We start from the raw sequence: 22,862 nt of genomic DNA on the forward strand, positions 1-22,862 counted from the left end.
AATACATCTGTTAGTCTCAAAGGTGCCACAGGACCCTCTGTTGCTTTAATAATAAATAGTGTGTAATATGCATGTCATAAAAACAAATGTTATATTTCCCAGATCACTGCTTTTATAATTTATACTCAGATAAAGGAGAAAATCCCTGGAAATATTCATTTTGAGGAGGGGGTTTGCAAGACTTGACATTTTAGTGAAAGGGGTTCACAGGTTGTTGAAGTTTGGGAACCACTGTGCTAGTTGAAAGTGTGACCTGACAAACTTCATTAGTCACATTCAGTATTCTGCCTAATAAAGTATCATACTAATCATAATACACAACCTGTAACCTTGTATAATTCAGCAGTTGAAGCCCCGTCACTGAGCAGATTTAAAGCACATCCACACAAAGCGCTAGATATTGTAACACAGGAGACGCTCTGACACCAGCTAACGAGTGGATTAAGTCAGTGGTTCTCGTTCCCTCCCAAATCAGTACAGCTGAAAAGATCGTTGCGTCATGACTCCCATCTAGGTCGCAACTCCCCATGGCTGACTGAAACCCCCCAGGTTGGGAACCCATAGACTCAGTGATTTAAAGTCTTTCCCTTGTCAAATTTCTGTGCCACAGAATTTCCAGAACACTGGTTTGTTTCTTGGTTACCTGCTGTCACATGGCTTAATCAGAACCACTGTCATGCCGTGAAGGCTTTTAGATCACAGGAAGCAGTATGATAATGTGGCATGGACATCAGAAAAATGCTCTGCTGCTATCCTTGTCTATTTGTTTTAGCTTCTCAGGTCTGGACACACTTCAGAGGAAGATCTTTCAGGCTAACAGTAACTTTAAGGCAGCAGGTTGCTGATCATAAACAGATGGAACAAAATTAACGTGTGAGGGTAGGTAAAATAAACATCAAATTACATAAGAAACTGGCTAAAAAGCCTGACAGATATAGTTCCTGTCATTAACACGGCACAAGAACAGAGTAAGTAGATCAGTCAGCAGCTAATTATCAGACTTACCATCCCAAAACAAACTCCTCTGGCTGAATCCCAGGCACTTACAGCCAGCTCCGATTCCATCTTCATTAAATGGAAACCAGTGACGAGCTCCGCTCCCGCCAGCTCTCAGCATCCACAGACAGAGTCCTCTAAACAAAGTCTCGTTATGGAGCTGCTCCTGAGATACCCTGCTTCTGCTTGATGCCCCTTCAGGCATTTTGTACTGCTTTCGTTTGACTTTTTCTTGAGACTTCCACAGACTGCATCAACCTTTTGATATATTCAGAGAGTTGAGATGACTCGTCTTCATAATAGTAACCTTGAATTACAACGCCAGAGTATGCAAAAACTTGAGAGCTTAATTTAAAATAAGCACAACCTATTTTCCCCTGCTCTGACCCCTCAGCCCCGCCACACACAATTTCCTTTATACACAATCCAGAATGAGTCATTCACCAGTTTACTCCTGTGCAAGGGGCTAGCCCACATCCTGTGCTCTTTTAGGCCCTATTTGGAGGACTGAAGTAATTCCTGTGCTGGTTGTCACGCTGTCTGGAATGGCTCACAACTGTGAGTGCCTACCTCAGGGCAAAAAAACAGGACACACAGCCCAAAGTGGTGGTGTGTCAATAGGCAGACTGGGGGCCAAATCCAGACCGCCAGATGCTTTTGAATGGACCTCAAAATATTTTTATGTGCTTATTATCGTTGTTGTTGTTTTTGTATGATTTTCTCTGGAGTCTGGACCTTGACTATACCTTGACCAAGAAATTTGGATCTTGACAAAAAATAATTGATTACCCCTGCTAGACTCTCCAGTCTATCTTACCACCCAGACAAACTGAACTCTGTGATAAAAGGTCACTCAAACCAAAAATCACACCACATCAGATTGCTCCCAGTCCCAAGAGACCAGTCACTTACCCCAGATCAATTGGTACTCTGGATCTTACACCAAAGACAACACCGGTAGCCATTTCTCTAGTAAACTGTAGGTTTATTAGTTAAGAAAAGGAAATGAGAGTTACTGAAAGATTAAAGCAGGTAAAATATATGCACAGGTGAGTCATAGTTTGTAAATCCAAATAGCGGCAGTGATGTAACAAACTGGCAGTTTCCCAAAAGTCTTTCCAGGGAACCCAGAAGGTGTCTGGGGATCTCTGCTTTGCATCTGGTACACTTCCCTGTAAGAATCCAAATAGTCTAGAGATGCAGGATCTTTTTTTGAATCCACATTTATAGTTCCTTCTTAGAGGGGAAAAAGGCTGACAGTGTCTCTGTCCACGTGGACTTTTCCTTTTATGACAGCGAGGAATACATTTGGAGTCTTTTGATCTCCAGTCACCACATGCCATGACCACTAAAGTTCTTCATTTGCCTTTCACAAGGCTTCTTTGTTGTTTGATGGGCCATTTAGACACAGGGTGTACATAATGTAAATGATTGCTGTTACTTGTATTGTTCCTGTTGTAATGTAACATTCCACTAGTTTTCATGAAGTTTAAACATACGAATACACACTTGTACATATAACAGTTACTTTGATCTATGCTAATATGGTTTAAACACCAAACATACTCATAAATTTAACAATTGCTTTGATCTACACTGATACACAAGTGAATTGACCTCTCTGACCTGAGCTGACATCTGATCTGCCAATGCCACACTGGTCTTCTACATCAGTGGTTCCCAAACTTTAACAACCCGTGAACCCCTTTCACTAAAATGTCAAGTCTCATGAACCCCCTCCTCAAAATGAATATTTCCAGGGATTTTCTCCTTTACCTGAGTATAAATTATAAAAGCAGTGACCTTGGAAATATAAAATTTGTTTTTATGACATGCTTATTACACACTAAAATTAATTATTAATTTATCATTGTAGTATTTTTATTACATTATGAAAACAGCAACACTCTTCCAAGATCTCACTTTTGTAACTTATATCACTTTGAATAAGTCTATTATAAGACAAGGCTCCTATGTTTCATCAAGGAGTATCAGATGTGAAACAGCATGAAGGTATTTAAGAAGCCAACTCAGAGTTCCTCCTACACAAGCATTCAGGTCTTGAGCAGTCCAGGCAAACAATGCACTTTACAACAAAGCTTAATAATTTTAAAAACAATACTAGCTGCCTATTTAATTTGAAAAACAGCAAAAATGATCCACCTCCCTTTCCATTTCTTATAAGAAGTCTTGAAGTTTAAATCTCCTCAGTGTGATAGAGATGCTTACTTTGATCTGTTTAGCTCTTGGAAGTCCAGGGGCTCCGGGCTGCTGGCCCCGTGCTGCCCAGGGCCCCTAGGGACAGCTCTGTCCGCCATTAGGGAATTTTTTTCCCGAGAACCCCCTGTAACAGTTCACGAACCCCCGTTTGGGAACCACTGTTCCACATGGATGAATTTACCCTAAGGACTGGAAATATTAGGGCTCAGAAGCAGTAAAAAATTTTAAAACACAATTGTGCAGACAGGTATTCTGTGTTAGGAATGTGTCGTTTTTGGTTAAACCTGTGCAGAGGTAGTCCAGTTTAAATTTCAATCAAAATTTAAGGGTAGTAAATTAACCCAACCCCCTCCTCCCCCCTGCAAAACGTTACAAGACTTTTTTTAACACATCTGCTTCGATGCAATTGATTGATTGCTCTAAAGGAACCAGTAAAGTTTCATGTATGTTTTATAAAGTTTGTAACTGACAAAGTAAGCATAACAAACAGCATTCTCTCCTTTGATGTGCCACCTGAGCAATTGCAGACTTTCACTGGCAAATGACAAAGCAGCACAGGGACCCATGGGCTCACAAGTCCACTAAGTTCCATACAAATGATAACTAAATTTTTGTGTCATAGGCTTAGCAAAATTTTTATATTCTTTCCAGTCTCAGTACCTCCCAATTACAGATATTGAACTTGGTACAGGAAGTGGAGGAGGTAAATATTAGAGTGTACTCATACTATTCAAGATAAAGATTAGTCTAGAGAAACTCCATGTGAGCTACTGACGTAGTGTTCATGTATTTGTTGGATAAATGTGTTAATGTAGTGATTGTTCAGTACAATCACTGTCATAAAATGTATACTTTCTATACATGGGGGGGAGGGATAGCTCAGTGGTTTGAGCATTGGCCTGCTAAACCCAGGGTTGTGAGTTCAATCCTTGAGGGGGCCACTTAGGGAACTGAGGTAAAAATCTGTCTGGGGATTGGTCCTGCTTTGAGCAGGGGGTTGGACTAGATGACCTCCTGAGGTCCCTTCCAACCCTGATATTCTATGATTCTATTACAGTCAGGGTATTTCAATGTTGCAAATTCATGAGTTGCATGTTAAATCAACATGTTCGTGAAGGATAAAAAGAATAATTAATTTTTAACTTAGAACAAAATATTTGTATTTATCTTGCAATAACTGAAAACTAAAACTGTTTTCATTTCTTTCTATAGTCTTATGTTCTGCTTGGGCTTGTCATCTTTTTGCCACACATCACTCGGGTAATTATTTGGTGTAAAAACAAGACTGTTGGTAAGTAACAGTATCCAAAAGGAGTGCATTTAATTTTAGATACTCTACTATATTGTTAAGCTGATATATTAAAATATGATTTATTTCACAGTCCCCTTTGTTGTCACAAATTTGAATGAAGCTGTTTTAAAAGATCTAAGGTGCAGCAGAATCCACGGCAAGTTTGTTAGTAATTCTAGTTCCACTGTTTCTATTAGGAACACACTGATAAACTTTTAGTTCTGTACTTCCATTCTGCCTCTTTCTGGGAACCTTTTTCCTGGCTTTACCTCCTTTGGGCTATACCTGAAGAACACACATGCATCAAGAGTCTCCTCTGACCCCCTTTGGAAAAGAGCATAATAACTGAATAATTTCAGAAGTGAGATCTCTCTCTGATCACTGGCTCTGGCCCCAGTAGTAGTATCTTCCCCCTCCTCAAATTCATATTTAAAAAATATCACAGAATCTGTTGTATATAGAACAGCTACAAGCAAAGTATTCCAGGGGGCAGTGTCAGCTACTTGGAGAGGAGAAACACTGGCGATAGACAAGTACTGTATTCTTCTTCTTCTTCATGTTTATTATGGTTGTGCCTAAGGACCATCCAAGAATGGGGCTCTATTGTAGTAAGCCCTCATAGGGTAGTACATGGTCACTTCCCCCAAGAGTCTATCATAGATATGGACCAGACAGACACAGGTGCGGGAAGGGGTATAACACACAGCAGACTGAGCAATGTGATAGCAGCTAATGGTGTGCTGTTCCACTACTGTGTGTGTGTGTGAGAGAGAGAGAATTTAGTTAGGAAGGGATCAGGTAAGAGGAAAGGGGTGGAGGGTGACAGGGCAGGGGCGAAGAGGGTCAGAGGGCTGGGGGTGGTGTTAAGCCAAGGTGAAGACGGGGGGAGCGTATTGGGACACAGGATTGCCATGTAGAGCGAGATCGTTGTTTCACAAATGCCGGGGGTTTGCCTCTGCCAGTTGCCAACACCTAATGCTTCAGAGGAAGCGAAAGGTTTTCCATAGTGCACTGTGAGTGGGGCAAGGGCAGATATTTTTCTCTCGCTGGCAACAATCCTTTAATGCCTTGAAGCATGAGATTTGCTTACCCTTATTCTTAATACACCCCTCTGTTGTCCTTTCAGTTCTCCCACCCCGTCCTTAGTTGGGGTGCGCTCATCTAAGGCTCTAAGGTCCCTGTTCCCCTCCCAGAACTGGCTGCCGAGCACAGAGTCCAGCCTTGTGGGAGGAGCTGGGAGCTTACTTCTTGCAAAGCCCAAGCACCCCTTCTCCTGACCAAAGACTGGATTTGGGGGGAAGAAGGCAGCTTCCCTAGCTGCTGCGGACAAACTGTGTAGGACAGGATTGAAGGCCTCCACTGAGCACATGGGACTCCTTCCTCCCCATATGGGTGGCTGCTGGCTTGGGAGAGCTATTGAGCTCCCAGGGGGCTGAGTGGCTGAAGAGCTTGGCCCCAGCTCAGTAAGCACTCAGCCTTCCTGGGCAGCAGAGTGAAATTCTCCCAGGGAGGCAAAGGCAGAATGCAGGCAGGGCGGCTGGTGAGTGCTCCCCACCACAAGGCACCGAAAGGCCTGGCCTGCAGACAGGTTTTGTACTGGGCTCGCAAGCTCTGTTAGGGTGTGAGATTTGTTATTTTTGTCCGTTCATTTGTTTTTTTATTCCAAGAGCTAAACCCGTAGTGTGGACGTAGTTATACCTGTATGAAGGTGCCTTATGCTGGGGATAGCTTATTCCTTTTGCTGTGCAGAAATAGTTATACTGGTATAAGCCCCTTTATACTAAGGCTAGGTCTACACTACGGGGGGGTCGACTTAAGATACGCAACTTCAGCTACGTGAATAGTGTAGCTGAAGTTGCGTATTTTAGGTCGAGTTACCTGGCTGTGAGGACGGCGGCAAGTCGACCGCTGCCGTGCCGCCATCGACTCCGCTTCTGCCTCTTGCTGCGGTGGATTTCCGGAGTCGACAGCAGAGCCATCGGGGATCGATTTTATCGCGTCTTCACTAGACGCAATAAGTCGATCCCCAATAGATCGATTGCTACCCGCCGATTCGGCGGGTAGTGAAGACGTGCCCTAACAGAACTAGGCAGCCACACTGTAGTGCTTTCCCCATACCACTTATAGACACTGCGGGATGCCTGCTGTGTGTCGACGTACCCCAGGCCTTTCCAGAGGAGCGGTTTGCTGAGCTGGGGCTAGGAGAAGGGTGTGTGATGAGTGCCCCGTGGGACTGTGCGGCTCCTGAGAAGCAGCTATGTCATGGGGATTGAGACGGGAACAGCCCTCAGGTGAGGGGTATCATGGGCGAGGATAGACCCAGACAAGGAAGTGCACATATGGGAGGTGTTGCCTACGTGGGCGCCTGTAGGTTGGGAGCACATGGGGTGGTTGTGTGTGGAGATGTAGACACAGGCTCTTGCTTTCTTTGGTTTGAAGATATAGGCCATTAGCAGCAGTACCTTTCCCTATCCCCAATCATGCCAAAAGATCTTGTGCTCCAGAGAGGTGGGGACCAGGGTAGCTTTCCTGCAAGATTTAGACTGCAATTTTAAAGGCATTTAACTCCCACTGAATCTCAGTGAGATTTGGGCACCTAATTAGTTTAGGCTACTTTGAAAATCCAGCTTTATTGCATATTTTTCACTAGCTATATCCCTCAGTTTATATGGTTACCCTCTTTCTTGCTCATATCAAAATGACATGTAATAAAACACTTAATACAACTATAAGAACTAAGGAAAAAGAGGATATTGTTTGTATGCACTTTTTCTTTATGGCATTTTGGTAACTTTCGTTGTGTGCAGTATGATGCTTTGACATATTATCACTGCGGTAGAAGCAGATGCTTGGTCTTGAGAGGGACTATAAAGAGATGAGATATTGGTGTTTGACTCGTTTAGCTTTCAAATATGTGTTTTCCTTTGATTCCTGGAAATGCCTGATTACTTCTCTGAATCTGGAAGGGTTTTTTGATATCGGTAGCTCTTCTGTATTTAGTGCACATGGGACTAAATATACCTCTACCTCCATATAACGCTGTCCTCGGGAGCCAAAAAATCTTACCGCGTTATAGGTGAAACCGTGTTATATTGAACTTGCTTTGATCCACTGGAGTGCGCAGCCACGCCCCCCTGGAGTGCTGCTGTTATATCCGAATTCGTGTTATATCGGGTCGCGTTATATCGAGGTAGAGGTGTACTTAACTGACCATCTAATTTGGAGTAGCACTAGAGCTCTATCTTCCAAAGACCGAGAAAGGGCTAATAAAAAATGACTAATGGAAGTCCTCTACTCAGACCAGAGCCCCAAGATCCATTAGAGCTTCCTGAGCTGTAACAGGGTTTCTGTCATGTGAGTTATCAAAATATTAAACTAAAACACTAACACTGAGTCATTGTTCACCTGGTACCAACAGTGTGTGAGGTGCTTCCAAGACGAGTCCCCTGCCCTGAAGGCCTTCTTATTGAAACAGGCAACATAAGCCTCAGGAAAGGGATGGCTGCAGTGGAAAGCAGCGTGATTGAATTGTCAGATTGACCAGTGCCTTGTTACTTCCACAAGTTTGAGATTTGAGAGAGCAGGAGCATCAGACTAGACTGTTGAAATTCTAGTGTAATGCTTGTTTAATGTTTTGATTTATACGGAACACAAACTAAACTCACGACTTATGGTTGGCAGGTCCAAAAGAGGATGAGGAGTCTCATCGCTTAGAGGCCTTCACTTTTTACCTCAATGAACCTTTGAGTAAGGAACGAGTGGAGGCGTTCAGTGACGGTGTGTATGCTATTGTAGCAACCTTGCTCATTTTGGATATATGGTAAGACTTTTTGCTGACTGACACACCCTGAATTGTGTGATATAAATGTAATGGTGGTAATAATACCTACCTCTTACATAGCACTCCTCACCAGAGTGAGGAGGTTGGCCGGTGGAGTCTCCTGTGACTGTGGGGCCTATTTCCGGTCCTCCGTTCGTTCACGTATCCGGGCAGAGTTCCTCTAGGCGGCGTCCACTGGCTCCCTTGACGCCTTCGAGGAGCAGTGGGCGCTGTCCAGGGTTCTCTGCTCGGTGTTCCCATCTGGTTCCCTTCTTTTGACCCTTTGACCTCACTCCTGTCCCTGTTCTTTTATTAGTTGTCCCCCGTAATTTTTTGGTCTCCAGGTCCTGTGGACCCCCCTTAGGCTGGGGGGGATCCTTTAGCAGTGGGCGGGCTTCGCCCGCCCACATCCTGGATCCCAATAGGACATAGCGCTTTTCATCAGTGCATCTCAAAGGCTTCACAGTCTTGAATATATGTATCCGCTCAGCCCCCCTGTGAAGTAGCACAGGGCTCTTATCCCTATTGTACAGATGGGAACTGAAGCACAGAGAGGCTAATGATTTGCCCAGAGTCATGCAGGTTGTCTGTGGCGAAGCAGGGAATTGAACTGGGGTCTTCCAAGTCCTCATGGGGCTGTATGTGGGTACATACGTTGTCAGGTGTTGAAAGAGAATGGACTTATTTTATTTTGACTTGTACAAACAATTGCAGCAAACCTCTTATCCTAGTTACAAACAAATGTAAACAAATCATACAACCAACCTATTAACAAAGAACTCTTCTCCCCTCTCCATGTGTGAATCAATAAACCCTACCCCTCTTTAACGCAATTATACCAGGCTTCGCATACACCATTCTCAGACGTTTGGAAAAGCCGATCTAGCCACATATTTAGAAAGTCAGATGCTGGCTCTGTCAGGCAAAGAGTTGGGAAGCTGAATTCTGTTCTGGTTCTTATATCATCAACAGAAATGATAACGAAGCTCTGCAGGAGAACTTTGTACTGATATTACATGATCCAGGAAGCTTTCAGATCCTAGGATGAATTTGCAGAGCAGTCAATTATAAGAATTGCTTTTTAACTTGTAAGCTGGGGGATCACTGAAGCACAATACAGCGGGAAGCCTATGATGCTATTCATAGTTACTCTTCACAGTGGAACTACATGCTTACTGCTCTCAGATTGCACCATTATACCACTAATATGCAAACTAAAATAATTTTTTTTCCTCAACAGTGAGGACAATGTCCCTGATTCCAAAGAAGTTAAAGACAAATTCCATGACCGCCTCATTGAAGCTTTAAGTGAATATGGACCAAACTTCCTTGCCTACTTTGCCTCCTTTGTAACAACTGGTCTTCTCTGGTTTGTCCACCACTCGCTCTTTCTTTACATAACAAAAGCAACTCGATTTATGGGACTGCTCAACACATTTTCATTGGCTTTCATTGGAGGGCTTCCTCTGGCTTACCAGCTGACCAGTGAATTTGCAGAGAAGTCTCACAATGAAATAGAAGCTATTCAGGTCAGCTGTGTAATCACTTTCTTTGCCAGCATCTTTCAGTTTGCTATATGGATCACAGCTCTGTTCCACGAAAGGGAAACCTTGCATCCTTTGGCGAGGTATGGCGGCAAGGAACATGCTTTTATGTTTGCTAAGCTTGCTCTCTACCCTTGTGTCAGCCTTGGGGCCTTCTTTCTAACCTGCTTGTTAAGTAAGTTCAGCACAGCGATTTTTCACATCATGCAGATTGTAGTCCCCTTTGCTTTCCTTGCCCTGCGCATCCTTGTCAGGATTTCTTTGGCAATTATGAAGTCAATGTTGTCTCTCTCCAGACGGAAGAACGTAGTGTTAGATGAAGAGGAAACATGTTTGTCTCCTGCTGAAACGCTCTCATAGATTTCCATGCAGCGCATGTGAAATTGTAACATTATTTCTAATTCTAACTGGTGTTGTTCTAACATAGTAGATGACTGGTCTATACTAAAGTCTACGTTGGCCATAACTGGGGCATCTTTAATGTTTAGCTAAAGGATCTCATGTCCCTTTCTTTAGAAATGAAAGTATTTCTATTACTTGAGTGAGTGGAGGAGCCAGAGAACAGCAGGATTTCCCTCCTTAACGGACTACCCACGAGGAAAAAATACTGCTTGAAGCATTACTGCAGTGATAATGCACTAGAAACACATCAGAAGATAAGCAGCATTAACCTGTTGCTCTGACGTACATTATGAAAATCAGTAACATGGCAACCACCAGCAGAATGGTTGGAAGCTGATTGTGCCGCTATTGAAGGCGGAGGGAGGGGGCTGGAAATTGTGAAGGAGACTCCCTCTCGGCATCCAGGTGGGGGAATCCTCAAAAACCCTTTGTCCTACCCATGTAGAATGCCAGCGTCCCTTTATTTTCCTCCTGTGGCCCTTCCGCAAAGTCACCAATCCTGTGGCTGCACTTCAAAAGTTGCTTGTCTTTTGGGTTGCTCTGCTGAGCATGTGCAGGCTGGAAGGGAATGTGTGGCCCATACACAATATTTCCAGACTACCCTAACACAAACACAAACAAATCCATTAAGTCAATCATGTGTTGTTGTTTTTAAAAAAATATTTCTTAACCTGACAGGATTCATGTGAATAGTTATCATTTCAGGGTGTGAACCAGCCATATTCACCTCCTCCTGGGAAGAATGTTAAGAGCTGTGGGACCTGAAGTAGTTTTGTCTTGAGCTCTGAAACAAAGCTGCCAGCCAGAGATGAAAGAAGTTTCTGCACTTCTCTCCATTATCCTATTAGCCCCCAGGGGAAACTCCCCGACAACAATCTGCAGCTGGAAACATGATTTAGGGGACACTGGGAGCATGCAGCTGCTGTTCTTAACCTAATTCCTAGGTATGTGAGAGAGTTGGCCCTTTCCCTAGCTCGAGGCTGCCCAGAGGGTTAATATAACTCCCATAGGCTGCACAGCTCTAGGAGAGAACAAGGAGAACTGACCCAGCAGGAGGAGTTACAGTGCCTAGGTGGAAAGGAACTCTTTTCTGTTAGTTCCCCCACCCTCTTCTAGGTGTGGAAGGAAGTTGTTACTTTGGGCCATGTGTCGCAGGCACACCTTTCCCCTGAAGAAGTCTGCAGGCTACATATTTCTCTTGGATAGAGTCATTAGCTTGCATTGTGAAATGTCTGTGCCTCATACTTCTGCTCTATTTAAAACTATGTGAGGAATCATATTTACTCTTAAAAAACACTATAGCAAGTAAGTAGAATAAATCTTATTGAAAACCGCTTTAAAAAGTTAGTCCAGTTCAGATTGCATTGAAAGCACCTCTCCTTTTAGTACAGTGCACTTTAGTACCAAAATGTAGCAGTTGGTATTCTGCACCCTATTCTGAAGGGTTGTGTCTTGGGGAATATCAGTTTGTTTGGGGTTTTTTATGTTGAATGGCTTACAGTGGGGTTGTGTATTATGTTGCATATTGCTGTTCAGTGTGAGATCTGATAAAAGCAGTTTTGGTTCTGTTTGTTCTCATTGGTTTTAATGCTGCTATGCAATTGATATATTTGTATTTGTAATAATTTCAGATCAGTTAAAAATCAAAGCATCTAATGTATTTTTGTTAAGATTAAATCAAAACCTGATGATTAAAATTAAAACAATGTATTGGGAATATGTCTTTATTTTCTTGAAAAATATTATTGTTCCATCTTTAACTTTAGCATCTTTGGACTGGAGTCTTAATTCATTTAATGGGATAAATCTACTTAGAACACTGATGTGTTTTGGCCAGAGGGTGAATCTGTAGGGTGCTTTTTATATTCCTTTAACCATTCTTTTCCCCCTTCAGCAAACTTTCTCTAGTCACCAATGATGTTAAATAAATTGGAGCCATGTACTCCTACATGTTTGTGAACTCATGGGCTTATGTGAGAAGTCTACTTATGCATTAGAGGGAGAGTTTGGTCTAAGAAGATGAGGAAGCAGGGCATACAGACCTGGTCTAATGCAGGAAATATGTGTTCAGTAAAGCTTTGATGCTAACATCAATACCACTAAATTTGAAGAAATCCTGACTCTCTTGTGAGGCTAGATTTAGTAGTTGAAAGATAAAATGGTTTAGACTCATAGGTTCATAGACTTTAAGGCCAGAAGGGACATCATGATCATCTAGCCTGACCTCCTGCACAACGCGGCCTCAGAACCTCACCCCCCCCACACTCCTGTAATAGACCCCTAACCTCTGGCTGTTACTGAAGATTAGTATGAAAAATAAGCAGCTGCACTCCAATGCGACATGTCCTACAAACAGTTTTTGTTCCTGCTCTACAAGAGCAGTGAATTAAACTAGATAAACTCACTGCCGGACATAATCATGTTGATTAAATACCACCTTTGTTTTGAACCCCAATTATATTGGAAGAGTGGTGGCTAGCAAAGATTTAAGCGTCCCTTCCACAGAGAGCATTTTTCTACTTGTAACCCAGTTCACAATTCTCAATTCAAATTAGCCATTCAGGTATGGTTCAACTTAATTTTCCAAACCCCTACATTTGGGGACAAACTTGACCTGGAAGTTCCTTTAAGAGGGAAGAGTGTTGGCTTTAGATTGGTCTGACGTGTCTCTTTGTAAGTTCTGATGAAACAAGCTGCATTTTCAAATGAACAGGAACTGTGGACTCCATGATTGTCAAGCAGATGGGACAGTTTAAACTCCACCTTTTTACAGCAGGTTTCTACCCAAAATCAGTAAGGATTACACCTTTCTTTTTGAAACTCTTAACTGTTTTTATAAATGCTGCTTTTGCTCTAATGAAAATGGACAACTCAGAATTAAAGATGGTACCAAAGAACGTTATCCATTTTTAATCCATATAAAAACAAGTCGTTATTTCTTGGACGTGAAAATGTTTACAAGTAGGATTGTGTGTTCATTTCTGGGGAAGATAAGTTGTGGCTCTGGCAATACTGACTGCTTTAGAGAACATCATTTCCCCCTAAAGTAGACTAGTCAGCCTGGAACACGCAATAGCAATGTGTGGTTGATCTCTGCAAATGTTCTCTCTCTCCTGCTCCTGCGTAATGCAACTGTGATCCCACAACGATGGCCACTTTTATAATTACTTATCACGGTGTACAAAGAGGCAGATGCCATTAATAGCGACCTGTTCATAGGTTGTTTGCATTTTCTAAGAATCTGCTAGCACATCTTTCTCTGTTTATTTTGTCTGGCATAACTTTGAAATGAAATGCCTCTGCAGTGGGCTAAGGAGAATGGAGTTAGCACAAAAACAAAACTATTGCTATGAAAAAGCATGGTAAAAGATGCAGTTTTCACTGGGGCCCTCCAAAATAATGGAGATTAGGACATAGCTATTTTTAAATTGCATGAGCAGTGGGTAACTGAGTTATCACTACAGCTGGGTAAAAAAAAATTAGTTCATTTTTTATTTATTAACCTAATGTGAGAATTTAGTGCAACTAACAAGTTTGTGCTCTTTATTCTTCCTTTTCCTCTCCATGTGTGATAGTGTAGCAGAAAGACTTATAATCCAAGTTTCCTGCTGCATCAATAGGGGAACTCTTGAACATCTGGTCTATCTGTATAGCATTAAAAGAAAAGAACGTTATGTTTTTCCAAAGCAGTGTTTTAGCAACCTTCAACTTAAAACTCCAGCGTGGAAGCAAGTATCTGCAGCCACTTACTCATTCTTATTTCTGAATTATTTTGAAAAATTAATAGAGAGCATTTAACAGCTTGAAACAGATGATGCTCTGTTAGCTAGTAATTCAGTAGGCCTCTGCAATGTGAATGTTGTAACATGGGTTAGTGGTAATTCCTAAAGCCATTGACTAAAAGGATTTCAAAACACTCATTTCCCTTATCCAAAAGAGGTTATTTTAAACTTATATAACAGAATAGTCTTGCTGCCTTTCTAGGAAGCAACTGCACTTGAGTGACAGATACAGGAGTATACAAACCTCTTCAGCAGTGAATTTGTCAGCCTGTGTCATCATCATGCGTTTTAAGCTAGTTAAAACAGACGCAGAGAGAAGATTAGTTAGATGACTCTTTAAGTCAGAGTAAGGATAGCACAGTCACAGTTCCTCACAATGAAATAATTCTAGAATACTTTATTTTGCAATCTTGTCTTTGGAAAATTTTAAGTTGCAGGAAAAAAAACTCTCTACTACCATTCTATTTACTGTGTAGTTAAATTGTTTCCCCTCAGACAACTGGCTAGTTCCCAACTGGATACCACCTGCACATGTTCAGTTGTGGTTTTAGCTCAGTAGGTACCAGTTGGGAAGGACAGCGAGTGTCCTTTGAGCAGAAAGTAGGGCAGGACTCTTGCCCAGAGTGAGTCCTAACACTCCACATCAGCTGTTCTCTACTCATTCTGTAGGTTTGGAGTTAGGGCCAATCTACGTACAAAGCTGTAGTGCTTTAACGGAGCAATTTAATACCAGTTTAATTAAAACACTACAACTTTGTGTGGCTATTCTGGGGCTAGGTCTACACTACAGCGGACTTCCGACCTAAGATACGCAACTTCAGCTACGTGAATACCGTAGCTGAAGTTGCGTATTTTAGGTCGGCTTACCTGGCGGTGAGGACGCGGGAAAGTCGACCGCTGCCGCCGACTCCGCTACCGCCTCTTGTCGAGGTGGATTTCCGGAGTCGACGGTAGAGCGATCAGGGATCGATTTTACCGCGTCCTCACGAGACGCGGTAAGTCGATCCCCGATAAACCGATTGCTACCCGCCGGATCGGCGGGTAGTGAAGACGTAGCCTGGGACTGGTTTAAACCTGGTTAATATTGGTAAATTTACAGGCACGAGCTATCCTCATATAAACACTTAAGCATGCAGCTATAGCAATTTGTATTGGGGTTGTACCAGTTTAACTAGATATACAGATCTAGTTAAACTGGTGCAAATCCGTGTGCAGTCAAGCCCTAACAGGGATACGGCAGGATCACCTGTATGTTGGAGCAAGAAGAGAACTGGTGCATCTGGCTGGAAAGCATCCCTAGATGAGTCATGCTACTGCCCTTTGCAGAATTAAGAAGGATGTAAAGGGGGATCTGGATCTGGTGGGGTGTGGGGGTGATACAGTGCGGGGGGAGGGACTGAGAAGTTCACTTGTCTCAGGTTTATACACCACAAAGCCCACTATCAGTAAAAAAAAGTTCAAGATGCTTCTTATGCAAACAGCTTAAATATGCAGGCTAATATTTAAAAAACAAAAAATGTCTCTGGCATGCTCCCTGGAGAGGAGAATGGAAAGTACACTTGCCATGCTTTATCCCTGCAGGAAAACTATTTTAATAGTTTTATTGTCACTCAATATACAACAGTTTAATTCAATGTTGTCCACTTGTACAAATGTGTGGAACACAACTTTCTGACAAATATAAGGTTTTTCAACGGTATCTGGTTTGCTTAGTGGGGAAAAGCACCCGTAATTATCTTCCTGGGCATTATTACAATGTCAGTCATTTACTCTCGTCTTGCATTCTGTTCGTGCACTTTATTCATTTAACAATATGTAGTCATTTGAAAATTATAAAGCTAGTGAGCTGACAAAAGGAAGGAATAAACCTGTTAATTTATCAGTTAATACTCAATATAATCCAAAATACACCTCTACCCCGATATAACGCTGTCCTCGGGAGCCAAAAAATCTTACTGCGTTATAGGTGAAACCGCGTTATATCGAACTTACTTTGATCCATCGGAGTGCGCAGCCCCCGCCCCCCCCGCCCACCCCCGGAGCACTGCTTTACTGTGTTATATCCGAATTCGTGTTATAGCAGGTCGCATTATATCAGGGTAGAGGTGTACTTAGATCTCCACTGCCTACTATAATGTGACTATCATGATTCTTGATAGGCTTGATAATAAACACAGAAGGAAACTTACTAGTCTTTGTGAATGTGTCCTTTACCATCTGGATCAAACATTCTGAATGCATTTAGTATGGTCTCTTCCCCATCCATACCTGCAGAAAATAACACGCCAGTGTGTCTCAGCTGATAACACACTTCCCCCTGGTTGGAATCTTTCACAAGAACAGTACTCAGGCACAGTAGTACAATGGTTCTATGGTACTGGAAGTGCTGTCTCTACACGTAACAGCATTTGATAGCTATAGAGGTGTGCTTGAGGAGGAAAAAATGAGAGAACGTATTTGGATTCTGTTGGAATAAATGGAGCTGACTGAGCAATTTTAAGGGGGAGTGAAAATTTTAAGACTTTTTTAAAAGAGAGGGTGAGACTGCCTCTTCTCAATATGTGTGTATACCTCCTCTTTGAGACATCAAATGGAGGTCACCTTTTCATTTCTGATGTCTGCTCAGATGTAAATTAGTCTAGGGTCCTTTAAGAAATGACATGTTTAGTGGTCAATCTGACTTCACTGAATTATAGCCGGCTCTGCAATACCAGGCAGTAGTATAATTTGCAGCCAGGGAACGATATACTTACATTGTTATTTTGAAAATCGGTCTGAAATCCTAAGAAATATGAGACAATTCTATTGTGTAAATTAATAATAAAAAGAATAAAAATTAGAGCTGCAAGGCCAAATTTAAAAAAAAAAAATAGGTAGCTAAAATAGCCTCAAGTCCATCGTTAGCTGTCTAAATAATTGGTTAGATATTTCTAAAGTGCTGAGAAGCCAGCTGCTGTTATATATTTCTGTATAGCTGTCATATTGGTGTAAAGTGTGGTGCGGGGAGGAGGGCCTGACAGGCTTTATGAAGTCCCCAGGAAACAGAGCGGAGTGGCAGCCAAGAAACAACAATGGGGATAGATGGGTCTGCTCTGGAGAGAGTTTTGCATGGCAAGACAGTTTAGGGAGAAGTTAGATCCATCCCTATAGCTGGGCAAGCTCTGCCAGGGTCTCGAAATGGCATTACAAGTTTCACAGAGATTTCTCTGCAGGAAGTGTAAAAAACAAAACCTTAAAGAATTACTAGCAAAAACTGGAGCTCATGTTAGAACACTATCTCTAGCAGATGTCAGCTGGACCACGTCAATGTTAATCCCTAATTTCATTTTCAAATACATGTCATAATTGCCATGGAGTAAGGACTTACTCTTGCTACGTGCCTAGACATTTTAATTGACAAATACCTATTGACGTCTCTGATGCAGGGGAGCTTTGACTATCATTCAGAATTACCAACCTTAAGAATGTTCTATGAGCAGTAAAGTTGAAGTAAATGATTAAAGCCTTTTCAAAAAGGAACTGGACATATGGGACGTTCAGATTAAGGCTTGGTCTACTGCACTACACAGTGCAGTTGATATAAGGGGGGAGGGATAGCTCAGTGGGTTGAGCATTGGCCTGCTAAACCCAGGGTTGTGAGTTCAATCCTTGAGGGGGCCACTTAGGGATCTGGGGCAAAATCAGTACTTGGTCCTACTAGTGAAGGCAGGGGGCTGGACTCGATGACCTTTCAGGGTCCCTTCCAGTTCTAGGAGATGGGATATCTCCATTAATTTAATTTAATTTAAGGCAGCTTCCGTCGACCTAATTACATCAGTGTACACATTACAGCCTTGTCCGGCCGAGGTAAGTGCCCTACTGCACTGACATAACTCCACCGCCACGAAAGGCACAGGGCTCATGTCCGTGCAGTTACACTGCCTTATTCACATGAGCTGTTGGCTGTCCTGTCAATCTCAGGGCTCCATGGCCATGACATTGACAAGAAAGCCGGGTAGCTATAGCCCAGCTGCCCCCAGCTGGCTGTGCCTGCCCCGCTCCCTGCTCAGGGAGCTGTTCCCGGTTCCCAGAGGGGAGTAGAGAAGCCCAGGCAGCTGCCCCCATCCCCAGCTGGAAGTGGGGAGCTGAGAGCCCAAGGGACAGCTGGACTCCTGTCGGGGAACTGTGCAGAGCTGAGCCCTGGCTCTCAGCTCCCCACACTGCCCCTCTTCGGTCGGTGGAAGTGCTCCTGGTGAGGATGCGGCGACTCTAAGTCTACCTGACATTGACATACGTCTTTTATTATACACATGCCCTAAGGAACTTCTCAATAACGGTCTATATAGACCAGGGGTGGGCAACCTACAGCCCGTGAGCTCCCGCTGGGGAGCGGGGTCTGGGGCTTGCCCCGCTCCAGCCGGGGCGCTGGGTTGGGGGCTGCACCACGCGACTCGGCCCCGCCCTGGCGCTCCAGACGGGGCGCAGGGTTGGAGGCTGCACCACGTGGCTCCCAGAAGCCACGGCATGGCCCCGCTCCGGCTCCTACATGCTCCAATGGGAGCTGCAGGGGCGGTGCCTGTGGATGGGGCAGCATGCAGAGCTGCCTGGCTCTGCCTCCGCATAGGAGCCAGAGAGGGGACATGCCACTGCTTCCGGGAGCCACTTGAGGTAAGCACCACTCAGAGCCTGCACCTCTCCCCACGCCTCAACCCTGATCCCCCTCCTGCTCTCCAAACCCCTCGATCTCAGCCTGGAGCACTATCCTACACCCCAAACTCCTCATTCCCAGCCCCACCCCAGAGCCCGCATCGCCTCCCAAACTCCTCATTCCCAGCCCCACCCCAGAGCCCACATCCCCTCCCACACCCCAATTTTGTGAGCATTCATGGACCACCATACAATTTCTATTCCCAGATGTGGCCCTCAGACCAAAAAGTTTGCCCGTCCCTGATATAGGTAGTATTAAACTCACCAAGTAACTTTGCTCCAAAGAGATTCAAAAACATTGTGAAATTAATGGGTCCAGTGGCTTCCTTGAGCATGGATTCTAGCTCCTCATCTTTTACATTTGTTTTACCTAAATTAAAGGAAAAGGTCTTTCAGTGTACAAATACCCATACTATTTAGAGTTATAATAGACAAAGCACCTATCTTTGGTTCTAGGCATCTTTACTAACGTACTAGCTGTATGATTGCTCCCCAAAATACCTGAACCATTTCAATACAGCTTTCCATTTATTTTCTTCATTTTGCTTTGTAACTTTCTACAATTCTTTAAATAGAATCCCCTCTTTAAATGACTTTTAGAACCATAGCACTTCTAATGCTCTACAAAGTCAGTCTTGGCCAAATGAAGGGAATCTTTGTAGTGGGTGGGGGATGGACTTCAATAGCTGTAGTTGGCTTCTGAAAAGAAGATCTGCAAAAATCTGTCAAAAGGAGTTGATAAAGCTGTATGGCTGTACAAATCACTCCTTCCAATTACAGGATAATTATGGGGAAAATGTATACATGAGGCACCACTAATGGAGGCGTGACCACCAACCAGACCTGCAGGTGTAAACTAGAAAAAAACAGAAGAGGCTTAAAGGGAGAGCATGCAAAATGGACTGGTTTTAGGTAATACATGCTTGCAAGTTTCATAAGACTTTCCTCCTTACAGCAGATGGCTCTTTAATCTAGCAGAAAAATCGTTGGAAACTGAAGCTAGACAAATTTAGAAGATGCAATATTTTTTGCCAGTGAGGGTAATTACCCATTGGAACAACTTAGGTAGTGATACAGTGGATTCTCCATCACTTGCAGTCTTCAAATCAAGATTGGATAGCTTTCTAGAAGAGATGCTATAGCTCAACCAGAAGTTATGGGCTTTATGCAGGAATCACTGGGTGAGGTTCTGTAGCCTGTGTCATGCAAGAAATCAGACCAGATGATCACAGCTGTCCCTTCTGGTCGTAAAATATATTAATTTACTCTTTTTTAAATGGCAGGTTTCTAAGGTTGGGTTAGTGGAGCTCAAATATTATTGAAAATGTGGGAGTTATAGTCCTAAAATACTTCAACACTTTAAAAATAAACCTTCAATTTTCTGCACTAATAGTGTGACACTAGCATAATCCTGATACAGTGTTTGGAGAAATTACTGTAGAATACTGTACTGTATTTTTATCTGGAAAAATACCATGCGCCATTTGCATCAGGATGCTTCCCTCCTATTTACTGTCTAAAAGATCTCATACTGAGAGAAATTAGGCCTGGCTCTCGACTTTAAAACCATAAAGTTCAAGGTTGTTTGAGTTCTGGGGGGCTGATTTGGCCTAATAGAGAGAGGAGCAAACTGCGAAATTGGAATTCAGTTTACAATCCCACCTGCTTCCAAAGTTAAAAGGGGTTGGGTCTGTGGAACTCTGGTTATATTCTGTCTCTATTAGGTCTACAAATTCAAATATTTACAGTGTTAAATAATCCACCACTTGGCACTTACAACTACGAGTTTAAAGTGAGTAAGTATACATTAGCAAAGTATATCTCTGCTCTAGTGTACTTACCCAAAGAAGCATAGATGTCTTTCAAGTCTTCTTTATCTATAAATCCATCTCTGTTCTGATCAATTAATGTGAAAGCCTACATGACAGAATGAATATACATATAATATATTCATGTTTTTATCAGCTGTAGCTTTAGAAAAGCTTCATGTATACCTGTGTTCAATACAAGTTTGAATTGAGAGGGAACTGTATTTCCCTATTTTTTTTACAGTAAATACACATTCTTTAGTAAAAAGTTACATGAAAAATGTGTATGTCCAGCCTGTTAAGCTTTTACTTGTCATATTTCAGTTTTTCATTTCATTACTTACTAAAAAGTGATGGTTTGGTTTTGTCTCTTAATCATACTTTAAACTGCAAATCCCTCTCTTTCTTTTAATAAGAAGTGTAAAGTGAGTATGAATTCTTTTTAAAACAACTCTTATACTAGGGTGCTGAATATTTTCCAGAACAATATTACTCAACTTTGAATTGCTGATCATTGAACAGACTCTGAGAATCAGAAGACAGTCACACTGATGTTTAGACATTGTGTTTTGTTGTTGCATCTCAGCATCATTGCATAGTAATACAACAATGTGACACAAATATTATATTCTGAGTGTGCTCACTCAGATTATATTGTGACTATGACTCTAGTTAACACTCTTTCCTGTTCCTTAACTTTTTCTTGTTGCTGGCAGTGAGGAGGTGCACGCGACACCTGTTTCTTGGCTTGTCTGCCTTTCCCCACTCCATATTTGCTTGCTGAGCACTGTGTGTAACACAGGGGTAGGCAACCTATGGCACGTGTGCCAAAGGCGGCACGCGAGCTGATTTTCAGTGGCACTCACACTGCCCGGGTCCTGGCCACCAATCCGGGGGGCTCTGCATTTTAATTTAATTTTAAATGAAGCTTCTTAAACATTTTAAAAACCTTATTTACTTTACATACAACAATAGTTTAGTTATATATTATAGACTTAGAGAAAGAGACCTTCTAAAAACGTTAAAATGTATTACTGGCACGCGAAACCTTAAATCAGAGTGAATAAATGAAGACTCGGCACACCACTTCTGAAAGGTTGCCGACCCCTGGTGTAACATGTCAGGTACCATGTGTAAGGTACCATAGAAAATCCTTTGTGATTGATCTGTGCTCTGGTTGTTCTGGTGGAGATAAGACAGCACAAAACTACTCCCAACCAAGAGCTAAGTGCATTGCTGAAGCCATAGATTAAGTACCACTGCACACGATATGAACTGTTGCTTTGGCAGAGACAAAGACGCGGGATATCCTCATATTATGTGGAGAGGGGTCTGAACCAAAGGCACAGACCAGAATCCATCCCATCCTGTTTAACTCTAAGTCATGAATGTGCTTTATATAACAAGCTGGCTAGAACCCCATTTCTGAACATGTACAACCTTTGAGAGGTTCAGGTCCCAATTCTGTACCTGTGACCTGTCCCTAATTATATGTAACCAACCATATATATGCATAGAGAGAGAGAGAGAGACATATCTCTCATATGGTCCTAACTCTGTCCCTGTGACCTGTCTCATTCAAATATATATATATACATATATATATGCGCCTCCTATATTGTCTTACTTCCTTAAATTCTTGGATCTGTGTCTGCTCAAAGTTGGAGAAGACATTAGAAGACGCTCTCTGAGCACGTTTGGCACCACCTTCCTTCTTTTTAGTTTTTCTGCTAGCCTGAAAAGAGATGAAAGAATAACTTTGATCTACACTGGGAAAGAATAATTTACTCCATTGTTCTTCTGAAATACACACTTCAATTAATACTTGAAGATCAGCAAAACATAAGTTAAAACTTTCTTTCTTTGCTAAAATACAACTCTTAAATATTCATACTTTAGATTTCAAAATTACTGCAAACACAATGCACTCCTTCAAACCATAGTCCTTTTCCTAGGAGTATCATGCAGATAAATGCCCTGGTCTCCCACCTGAACGATGGTTTCCCACAAGGGTTGAACTTACCATCGTTACTGGAGAGAGCTGCTGTGCCTTGCTGTCTTTGGGAATCTTACTTTATAAAGTGCCTCTCCTAGGGAGGGGAGGGGTTCATCTTTGCAGCTAGCATGTCCCAAAGGAGATGTCAAACTTCTGGCTCACAAGACCTGCTCCATACATGGACAGACTTCCAACATATCCCCTGGTCTCTAGTGGATAAACAACTGTTGCTTATACTTGAAATCTCCTTAAGTGATCTGCTGTCTAGCTTACTGGTGATGAGCTAAAATAGTGATGGTAGCACACTATGATGTTAC

General features: G+C 42.6%; 2 protein-coding genes across 3 annotated transcripts in view; one reads left to right on the plus strand and one right to left on the minus strand.

Annotated features, from left to right (window-relative positions):
* TMEM175 (transmembrane protein 175) overlaps positions 1 to 11,954 on the plus strand; it is a 39,666-nt gene extending 27,712 nt beyond the window's left edge. For both annotated transcript variants that reach the window (XM_026663378.1, XM_026663379.1), the window contains 3 exons: positions 4,429 to 4,507; positions 8,189 to 8,327; positions 9,568 to 11,954. In XM_026663378.1, coding sequence (XP_026519163.1) covers positions 4,429 to 4,507; positions 8,189 to 8,327; positions 9,568 to 10,231 — 882 coding nt within the window. In that variant the 3' untranslated portion in view covers positions 10,232 to 11,954. The remainder of the gene's footprint in view (positions 1 to 4,428; positions 4,508 to 8,188; positions 8,328 to 9,567) is intronic.
* Positions 11,955 to 13,787: 1,833 nt separating this feature from the next.
* MYL5 (myosin light chain 5) lies at positions 13,788 to 22,652 on the minus strand. The gene is made up of 7 exons (XM_024202328.2): positions 22,573 to 22,652; positions 22,177 to 22,284; positions 20,583 to 20,658; positions 19,007 to 19,111; positions 16,245 to 16,323; positions 14,300 to 14,348; positions 13,788 to 13,918 (listed from the first exon to the last, which is right to left on the minus strand). Exons 1-7 carry the CDS (start codon positions 22,573 to 22,575, stop codon positions 13,817 to 13,819), a joined length of 522 nt encoding a protein of 173 aa, XP_024058096.1. The 5' UTR covers positions 22,576 to 22,652; the 3' UTR covers positions 13,788 to 13,816.
* Between the last annotated feature and the right edge of the window lie 210 nt (positions 22,653 to 22,862).

Source organism: Terrapene carolina, unplaced genomic scaffold, assembly GCF_002925995.2.
Source record: "Terrapene carolina triunguis isolate 2854851 unplaced genomic scaffold, T_m_triunguis-2.0 Scaffold33392, whole genome shotgun sequence".
Lineage (NCBI taxonomy): Eukaryota > Metazoa > Chordata > Testudines > Emydidae > Terrapene > Terrapene triunguis.